Source organism: Beta vulgaris, chromosome 5 (assembly GCF_026745355.1).
Source record: "Beta vulgaris subsp. vulgaris cultivar EL10 chromosome 5, EL10.2, whole genome shotgun sequence".
Lineage (NCBI taxonomy): Eukaryota > Viridiplantae > Streptophyta > Magnoliopsida > Caryophyllales > Amaranthaceae > Beta > Beta vulgaris.
The window spans coordinates 5770148-5781236 of NC_079206.1; the positions used below are offsets into that span (position 1 = coordinate 5770148).

Below are 11089 nucleotides of genomic sequence, written 5' to 3' on the forward strand. Positions count from 1 at the left end.
GAAAGAGCGATACATGTTCTTTTAAATTTGTATTTTAAAAACTACTAGGCTTTTAACTGCTATAGTATAGATATAGATTTTGGCATGGAGTATACTATACTATTTGTAGGCACTACTCCATTGAGTCATTGACTATTGTCCATTTGTCCGCCATGACGTTAACGTCAATTCTAATACTTGTACAATGCAACTAATAACAATTATATTACATTGCCGACAAAATGAACACAAACATTGGCTTTTTAACCATAAATATATATGCTACTATTACTAATACAGTAATACTACTACACTGCACAGGTCGTGGAAGAATCGCAAAAACTTAGGAACATACATAGTATTAAAAAGAGAAAAATTATTATCATACAGTCATGATTATTGGAAACAAAAAAGCAAGACTAATTATCTCCATCTTGGGGATGCAAACACAAGATATTATCATACTCATGCTACCATTAGGCGTAATAAGAATCAAATTAAAACCTTTACTACGGAGATGGATCAAATTATCTCTTCTCCGGCTATTATTTCTAGTGAAATTACAAAGGAATTTTGCAAGAGATTTATTTCAAATCCAAATTGTGGATTTGATGAAGGTGTTGATTTTGATCTTCTCTCTCCTATAATCTCTGATGAAGATAATGCCTCGCTAATAGCAGTAGTCTCTGCTGAGGAAATTAAAGAAGCTGTCTTTGATTTAGCTCCTGACAAATCCCCTGGTCCTGACGGTTTTCCTCCTTTTTTCTTTCAGAAATATTGGACACTAGTGGGTAATTCTATCATTAGAGCGGTAAAAGCCTTTTTTCATTCAGGAAATATATTGAAAGAAATAAATCACACATTTCTTACTCTAATCCCTAAAATAGATAATCCTTCTAGTTCAAATCATTTTAGACCTATAAGTTTGTGTTCAACAATTTATAAGGTGATTTCAAAGGTAATGACTAATAGATTAAAATCTGTGTTAGGAAAAATTATTCACCCTCTTCAAGGGGCCTTTGTTCCAGAACGTCTTATTCAAGACAATATTTTAATTGCTCATGAGGTCTTCCACTCTTTTAGTAAAAAATCTGGATCTGAGGGGTGGATTGCACTCAAACTTGATATGGAGAAAGCTTATGATAGATTAGAATGGGACTATATTTTCGTCACTATGAGAAAGTTGGGGTTCTGCTCTCAATGGGTTGCCTGGATTCGGAGTTGCATCACAACTCCTTCTTTTTCGGTGTTAGTCAATGGCATTCCCGGTGATCGGTTTACCCCATCCAGAGGAATCCGTCAAGGTGATCCGCTCTCACCTTATCTCTTCATTCTGTGTGCTGAACTTCTTGCTAGGCAACTGTCAGCAGCTAATGCTCAAAGAGATAAATTAATTGGTGTTTCTATAGGTAAATCTGGTGTTCGTATTCCTTTCCTTACCTTTGCTGATGACACTATGATTTTTGCGCGAGCCTCTGATACTAGTTGTTCTACTATTAAGCTAATTCTGGATAAATATTGTTCTATGTCTGGCCAGCTTGTAAATTTTCATAAATCTGCCTTTCAGTGTTCTCCGAATGTGTCTGATGAGACTAAAGTTAATTTTGCTTCGTTACTTGGTATGGCTGAAACAAATAATTTAGGGGAGTATTTGGGTTGCCCAATTATAGATTCTCGAGTTACAAAGGAAACTTTTGGGAAAGTTTGCAATAAGGTTACCAACCAGTTACCTAAATGGAAAGCCAACTCTCTTTCCCAAGCTGGTAGAACGGTTCTTATTCAAGCGAACTTGGCTACCAAAGCCAACTATCAAATGCAAAGTTTTTATTTGCCAAAGACTATTCTTTCTAATTTAGATAAGTCTTATAGGAACTTCTTTTGGAATAAAGACCAGTTAAATAAAACTGCTAATTTGATTGGATGGGATAAAATTTGTCTTCCTAAACAATTTGGGGGATTGGGTATAAGAAAAGCTGAAGTCAATAATGTAGCTTTGCAAATGAAGTTGCTTTGGAAAATTCTCAAACAGAAAGATAATCTTTGGGTTAGTCTAGTTAAAAGAAAGTATAGTAAATCTAGTGATATACTCTCTCATAATGTTTCTCCAGTAGCGTCTTGGCAATGGAGAAAGCTTATGTCCCTCCGACCTCTGTTTAAAAAGGGTCTAAGGTGGCAGGTTGGGAATGGTAGAGATATTAGATTTTGGGAGGATAATTGGGTTTTTCAATATCCCATTAGTATGGTGGTTAGTCCCCTTCCAGGGTCAGAAGGTGCTATAGTAAGTGATTTTATTAATGAGTTTGGGGGGTGGGATTGTTCCAAGCTTGAAACTGTAGTACCTTCACATATTGTTGTCAGGATCTCTTCTATTTTTGTGCCGTCATCTCCTCAGCCAGACTCTCTTGTCTGGGGGTTGACGGCGGATGGAGAATACTCCGTTAAGTCTGGTTCCCTTTTAGCCCAGGGAGCTTTCAATCCAAATTTTGAGAAGGTGGAATTTGATTGGATTTGGAAGCTTCATGTCCCGCCGAAAATTAAAATGTTCCTTTGGAAAGCCTGTCATGATGGTCTCCCTACTAAGGATAGACTTGAAAAATGCAAAGTTTTTGTTCCTCAGCAGTGTGTTCTTTGTTGTAATGCTTCGGAGACTATGACTCACCTCTGTTTTGAGTGTCCGTTTACTTTACAGGTGTTCTCCTGCCTTCATGATAGTGCTTCTTGGCCTTCCCTCCCTGGTAATATTAATTTCTCTAGTTCCTTTTCTTTCCGTTACTGGATTGAGGTTTGTCATTCTTCTCTTTCTGAGGATACCATAGCTAAGTCTGCTTTTATTTGGTGGTTTATTTGGTTCATTAGAAATAAAGTTATCTTCAATGATGAGGGGTTTTCTCCTCGGCGTGTTAGTATTATGATTAAGAACTTTTTTGAGCAATGGTTGAAGACTGATATGGATGATGGAAATGGAAATGGAGTTTCCACTCCTATCATAAAAAAGCCTATGTCCAAGTTAACTAGATCCGGCCAAAATCTTGTTTGGTCCCCCCCTCCTTCTAATTACTGCAAGATTAATTTCGATGGCTCTAAAAGTAGTAATGGGAATGCTTCTTTAGGTTTTGTTATTCGTAATAATTCTGGGGAGGTTCTCCTAGCTGGTGCCAAGTCTTTGGGGCCCCATATTTCTATCTTGCAAGCTGAAGCTTGGGCTCTTAGAGAAGGAGTTAAATGAGCTATTTCTCTTGGCATTTCTAATATTATTATTGAAGGAGACAATTTAGTTGTTATTAATTCTATGAAGAATGATTGGCGTATTCCGTGGGAAATTTCTAACATTGTGAAAGATGCAGGTGTGGCTTCACGATGGTTTCAGGACTGTCAGTTCCGGCACTGCTTCCGCGAAGCTAACACGGCTGCTGACTTCATGGCTAGAAAGGCTCATGCCTACCCCTCCTTATTGTACTGGTTCCCGCCATATTGTTTGGATTTTTCCCTCATCATCCGAAAGGATGTTTTAGGCTGGCCCCCGGATTAGGGGATTAGTCTAAGTGTGTTCTCCTTATCAAAAAAAAAAAAAAAAAATAGTATTACATATCCTATGTTTCCACTTTTTCATGAACTCCTTTTATTGCATAAAGGGATTTAAAAATTACTACTTCTTTAACAAGATATATTCTGGTTACTATGTGAAATTTCCACCTAACAAAAGTCTGAGCATCTGCTATCACTTGCTCTGGCCAATCACATTTATTCAACTTGCCAGATGCCACATGGCCACAGGCCCCAAATAAATGAACCTCGTTATATCTAATTATCTATCATATATTCACATGCTAAAAATTTCCTTTTGTTAGGTGGGCTCATAATGGCAGAAATAGTAGGGACTAGGGAATAAAGTGGATAACAAATTTGTAAAGCATGGGCCGTTATGTAGGGTCCTAAATTATAATTTGAAACTAATAAAAGTAACTTTATTTCAGCATATATATTTGTTAAGAAGGTAAAAATCGTATGAGATAGGTAGGTTTAGGAGCGTTTGGTATGATTAAAGAAAGCGAAATGAAAAAGATTTGAATAAGGAGGGGAAATGAAAAAATAATTATTACCTTTAATAGTTATTTGGTATCCTAAGTGGAATAGAAACAATTGAAAGGTTTATGATTGAAGAACAGAAGAAGGAAACGTGATTTGTTTCCACTAGTTTGGTAAGGGTAACAAATTGGGGGGGGGGGATTATGTTTCCCTGCGAAAACATTTGTTACTTAACACTCATACCAAATAATTAGAAATGGAAACGCTTATTTGAATCCGTTTCCTAAACCAAGTTTTTCTATGCCAAACACCATCTTAGTTTGGATTCATTTAGGGTAGAAATCGTATAATTCATTCTTTTTAATTTTCAAGCTTTCAGTACATAAGTTATATTCGTATAATAGTTTTCAATATTGAAATTAATAGAAATTGTAATATTTTAAATACAAAAATATTGATAAGTTCAACATTATTTTGAGAAATAAATGAAAATAGTATGAAATAAACTATTTGTAGTGCATAATGAGATAAATACAACATTTTAAGAGACAAATGAAAATAGTACCTATGAAAAAAAAATCTAATTTTCCTCAAGACGAAAAAAATAAGTACAAAATTGACAGCTTTTAAATTTTTTTGACCTAAAAGTCTTTTTATGGAGTAGCTGATACAATTCCACTTAGAATGTTTTATTTAAGTACAAATTGCCGTAATCAATTTTATAGCATAGATTTATTTAGAATCATATAGGTCAATGCAACTTAGATTTTCCCTCATGATTATTATTTCCCATTTTATAGCAATTCAACAACCAAATACTATAAACAACCATAATACAAAGAAGAAGCAAAAAAAAAAACAATATGTTTATATATGAACAACAACCAAGCTAAGTTTGGTCTAGTGATAAGGAAAGAACCTTTTGGGAGTTCGATTCCACTATGGGATTTTTGGGAGAGGATTTCGCCTCACCATCTCCCTCAATCTCAAAGTGTCTGCCCACAAATCCAGGCCGGTTAACCTGTGATAGATGCCGATCTGACGGAACTCTTTATCTTACCATAAGATGGAAAAAAAATGTATGAACAACAACCAAAAAAAATGAAACATAACTAAAAGAACAAAAAAGGGGAATAAGACATTACTGTCATTCTTCTTTTTTTTGGCTAACATTATCCTTTTGCTATTGGTCTATACAATTACAAGCCAACCAAATGAATTTTCGAATCTCCCTTTCCCTTTCCTTCCCTCTTTGTATAACTGAAAAATCACAATATAATACTCATAATCATACAAATCAAAATTCAATTAAACAATCAACTTTTTTTCTTTTTCTTTTCTTGTAGTAATGGAGTTGATTTTCTCCACTTAAAAATAAAAAATATACCCATTTTTCCCCAATTTTTTTTGTTTTGTTTTTGGTACTATCTTTTATTTACTCAAAAGAAAAAATAATAATCAATCAATGAGATGTAAGTTTAGATCTCCTTTTAGCTTGGGTGTAAAGCACAACACCCATGACAGTAACACCAAATCCAACCATTCCCATCACCGTCACCGGATTTCTAAAAATCAACACCGATACAACCGCCGCCACCGCCGCCTTCGCATTTCCCAAGACTTGCAACGTCAGTGGACTTGTATGTTTTGTCACCAAGAAGTTGGTCAAGTTAACCAAATACGCAACCGTAGCATTTCCAATTAATAGAAACACAATAAACCAATCTTCTTTTGCCTTTTGTATTGTAATACTCGCAACATTCCCTTCAAAGTAGAATGAAAAAGGTAATAGTATTCCAGCTGCCATTGGTGCCATATACATAAGTAAATTCATAGAATTCATTTTCTCTGATTCCGAGGTAAGTATTATCCCTTGTACCACAGATTTCAGTGCTCTCCCTGCTGTAGACCCCGCACACAGGAAGAACCTGTTAATGTTCAGGTTAAACCCATTAAAGCTTACAGATTAAAGTTCAGGTATGAAGAAGGAGTATTCCGTCCACATACAAGCTCAAATGATATTCATTCATACTAAAACTAATTGACAATAGTGGCTCTTTTTGACATTACTAGCTGAAAATAAACTGAAACTGAGAAGTTAATTGAAATTGATAAGATAAAGCTGAAATTGATAAGGTGTTGAAACTGATAAGGTAAGTTATTAATTTAACTGTTTGGCAAAATTAGTTGATTAAGTTGATAAATTATTTTAGCAAAATTAGTTGTCAAAATTTGAAAAAGATTTTCCAAAATTTCAGTCACTTGATTGTGAAAAGGTAAAATTTTTAACTTATCATTTAAGTGATCTTAAGCCAGTATGAGTAACTCATGTAGCTAATAATTATAATGTGTATTTTGCAATAGTACGAGTAACTCATCTATCTATACTAAAACCAATTGACAATAGACGAAACTCACCCGAATAAGTGGAAGAGCGGCTCGCTGTTGGAGGCGATGACGATCCCAAGGACAACCGGTAGAAGAGAAAAGTAGACAATAGGAGATTCTCTATGGCAGGTGATCACGAAGGCGAATATCGCAGTAAAGAAAGGGGTAGTAGCGCCAATAGCTTGATTGAAGGAGACAGGGATGTAACGAAGAGAAGAGTTCCCACAAACAACGGAGAAACAGAAGATTAACGACAGTGAGAAAATTTTCAAAAGTTGTTTACGTGACTGAATGTATTGTGTAGGGACTAATCTTAGGGAATGAACTGCAAAAGAGGAGTAAAAAGAGCAAGAGATCATGTGAAGTGTCGTAAGAAAGATAGGGTAACGATAACCATAGATGGATAATAGGTATTTGTTAAGGAGTAATACGCCTATGTTGGATGAGTACCAAGCTGCTACAATAGTAGCTGTTATAATTGAAGTGGATGTAATTGTGTTGTTGTGTATTATATGGTTGAGATTGTTATTGTTATTGTTACGAGATTCCGAAGGCGGAGTTTGTGGGATTTCAAGGAGGATTTGATCCGAGGAAGTGTCGAATTTTGGGTTGCTGTTGCGGCGGGTGGTCCATTGTGGAGGTTCAGCCACCATTATTGGTGGAGGAGATAGAGAGAGAAAAGAGGAGAATGGTGAGGTGGAGAGATATGATTGGATGAGAGAGAGGAGAGAGAATAAAGAAGGGAAAGAGGATAAAGGGGTGGTGGTGTTTGTGGAGAAGAATGGAGTGTCGGTGAAGAGGGATGATGAAGGCTTGTAGATGAAGGTGAAGATGACTTTTTTGGGATTATTTTTTGTTGGTGTTTTTAAAATGATGGGTTATTAATAAAATGGTGTATTGTTGGATGGATCTGATCTAAACACTGGAGTGTGATCTGTCTTTGTCTGTTTAGTCTTTACTAGTAGTCACTGCTGGTCTGAGGTAATTTTGCACGAGTAGTTTGAAACTTCATGGAAGAAGAATATAAGATTACTCTAATTTTGGCAAGGAGAGAAGTTTGACCTTCTATGAGTTTTAGGTGCTAGTAGCCTAGTAGTACTTGCTAGTGATAAGTTTATAATTTTTGGAAATTAAGATTTTCTAGTTCCTTGTTGGTTAGCAAACATGAAGTATGGAAGACAATGTTGGAAATTATAGAAGCTTTGATAAGAGGGTAACTTGTTGGAAAGTTCTAGATTTCTTTTGGGCGCGTTTTATTCGACTTAAAAAAAAATTAAGTTTCAGGTCTAATCAGTTCAGTTCAGTTAAGATAAGTTTCAATCAGGTCCAATCAGGTCAATAAGGTCCAATAGGGTACAATCGGGTGCAATCAGTTCCAATCAGGTCTAATCAGATCCATAAGTTCCAATAAGGTCCAAATAATCAATGATCAATAAAATTTAAATTTTAATTAAAGTACCACTATGACTATATAGTATTATATTTACATTATTACCTATTATTTATATTACTATTAATTGATTATGTTACTATTAAAAAAATCATAATCATTGTCAAATAAGGTTAACAATAATAATCAACATAATTATAATATTTTGCAATTCTTCTTTAAATAATAGCTAGAGATAACATGTTTTTTCGTTACTAATAACAATGAAAGATATAAACGTGATTAATTGATTTCATACTAGTGCTTTATGAAATCAAAGCAAGACTATTAGATACATTAGTGGTGAAAGTTGTATATATGCAAGCATATAAATAATATTTTTTTTTGTTAAAATGTTAATCACAACAGATAATTAATAAGTATTATTTTCTGAAAGGATAAATTCTAATAATTATTATGTCATAACAAATTTCGAGGGGTGGTATATTAGAGGTAATATTTGCATTATTACTCAGTAATTTTTTTTCTCAAATAAGGTCAAATAAGTTTCAATCGGGTCAATTTAGGTCTAATAAGTTTTAATCACGTATAATAAGTTCCAATCAGGTCAATAAGTTTCAATCAGGTCCATTAAGTTCCAATCAGGTTCAATCATGTCCAATAATTTCAGTTCAGGATTATTCGGGTGAAGAGAATGCACCCGAAATGGATGCATATAATCGTTTTAATTTGGTAGATTAATGCAAAAAAAAAAAACTTTGTAGAGCTGAATTAAAAAGTTCTTTTACCCTGATGATGAAGTAGAACTTCACGAGAATTATATCTATATCTATACAAATATATTAAAAGGTGTGCATAAACAAGAAACTGTGCCACGTGGTGTTCTCCCTAGGGAGTTTTAGTTCATGTAATCCATATCAATAAAAATTTTTAGAAATTGCATAGTATAGGGTTTGATCCCGAGACCTCAATTACATATACTAAAGTCTTAACTAGCCACTAGGTTAAGTTGTATTTAGTGTTATTATCATAAAGTATTATATTAATAAATAAAATTTTCATCTTACTCAGGGCATAGCCTGGGCCTAATAACTAAATATATTAAAAAAGGGCTCTTGAGCAAGTTTACATGCCACGTGGCACTGCCCCTTAAGTTGTTTCTTTCCGTGTCATCAACATACATTAAAGAAAATTAGAAACATGCTCCATATAAGATTCAACCACGTGACATCAAGTTAATACAATAAAGTACTAACACTAGTGGAAAAATGAAGAAGGGCTGCGCTGAAAAAGGCATGTAGGGCTGCGGTTTTTGACAGCAGCCCTTTCAGTAGCAGTAGGGCTGCGCTTTTTGACAGCAGCCCTTTCAGTAGCAGTAGGGCTGCACTAGAAAAGCGCAACCCTTAAGCTAGAAGGGCTGCGCTAGTTAGGAAAAAGCGCAACCCTTCTAGCTTAGAAGGGCTGCGCTAGTTAGGAAAAAGCGCAGCCCTTCTGAGCTAGAAGGGCTGCGCTTTTTCCTAACTAGCTCAACCCTTCCTACAAAAAAAAAATAATTTTTTTTTTTTGACATTTTTTTACTCATAATCTCACATTTTCTGAAATTAAACAGAAGAGAAGAGAAACGAAACGAAAATGAAAATACTAAACCCAAAAAAAAAAGAAAAAAGAATGAAACGAAAATGAAAAAAACGAATAAAAACTAATACAAGAAATTATAGATCTGAAAATACAAGAACATTAATCAAAACTAAGAGAAGTATACAAGAACATTAATCAAAATATATAAACAAAGAGAAGTATACAAGAACATTAATCAAAACAAAGAGAAGTATACACGAACATTTAATCAAAATATATAAACAAAGAGAAGTATACAAGAACATTATAGATCTGAAAATACAAGAACTACCTCCAAACATTGACCTAATAATGTTTAAATACATAAAACAAAACCCTAATACATAATTTAAGGGGAAAAAAAATTTCGGAAAAACTTAAAATGCCTATTTGGAGGCTTAAACGAACTCGGATGGCTTAAAAAGCCTAAACATCACAGCATAGCGGTGAGTTTGAATCGTTGGCCCGTTTCGCTTCCGAAAAGGTATCACAATAGGCAATCGAGCTCCGTCGACATGTTTCGTGCAAATCATTTCAGGGTTTTTGTCGCAAATGTTTATGGGAGTTTTTGAGAGAGAAGAGAGGATGAGAGAGAAGGAGGAAAGGAATAATGAGGGACGTGAGAGAGGAGAGAGAATGAGGGATAATATATTTGACTAATCCCGCTTAATATTTGAAGCCCGCGAACTTTTTTATTTCAAATTTTTTCAGGAAGAACTGCACTTTTTTTAAAAAGCGCAGCCCTTCACTTAGTAGGGCTGCGCTTTTCCTAAAAGCGCAGCCTTCTTACCTACGGAAGGGCTGCGCTTTTCCTAAAAGCGCAGCCCTTCTGCTATGTAGGGCTGCGCTTTTACAAAAAGCGCAGCCCTTCCTGCGCAGCCCTTTCTATTTTTCCCCTAGTGTAGCCAATGAACTATGCAATACTATATGCTACTCTATTTACATGAAAATATTAATAACAAGGGGCATCTATCGGGTCTAATAACTAGTATAAACATTAAAGATTGAGGGGGTGTATTAGAGTAACATTATATTATAAAGGGTAGAATGGTCTTTTACTAGTCTTAGATTTGTATTGTAAACGCTATATATATATTGAATGTCAGGATTAACCTACTCAGGTTAACACAATTATTCTCCACACTTGTACAGTCGTCACAATAAATTTAATATGCACCCGTACTCAATACACTGATATGAGGAATTAAATTATAACTAATAATAGTGATAATAATATAATATAATATTTTTTAATTAATAATAAATTTATAATAATATGATTTATTAAGAATAATAAGTTATTAAATACAATAACAATTAATCAATTATAAAAACTAGTTAAAGTTCGATAGTACTTTTGTTTTTGCCTAGTAATTCATCTATCAAAACATTTTTTTTTTTCATTTCAACAATGACAAATATTATTGTTGTCATTTTTAATAGTATTATTGTTGTCATCTATTAAAAATTTTGTACTTTAAACAATGAAAAATATTATTGCAATGTGTACTTCTTAGGCTTAAATCATCATTTCAATATAATTAGCCGAATCATATAGAAAAAAAGTATTAGCAAAATAATAATTAGCAATATTAAAATAATAATAATATTAAACGCAATAGTTATAGGTGTAATAACTGATAGAATATGTGAATATTCTAGAGTAGTCTACTGTATAATATCTTTGTA

At 34.1% G+C, this 11089-nt stretch overlaps 1 protein-coding gene across 1 annotated transcript; it reads right to left on the reverse strand.

Moving 5' to 3' along the window:
- Nucleotides 1–5107: 5107 nt before the first annotated feature.
- LOC104892396 (probable sugar phosphate/phosphate translocator At1g12500) lies at nt 5108–7636 on the reverse strand. Its single transcript, XM_010678320.4, has 2 exons — nt 6424–7636; nt 5108–5933 (listed from the first exon to the last, which is right to left on the reverse strand). Exons 1-2 carry the CDS (start codon nt 7044–7046, stop codon nt 5468–5470), a joined length of 1089 nt encoding a protein of 362 aa, XP_010676622.1. The 5' UTR covers nt 7047–7636; the 3' UTR covers nt 5108–5467.
- Between the last annotated feature and the right edge of the window lie 3453 nt (nt 7637–11089).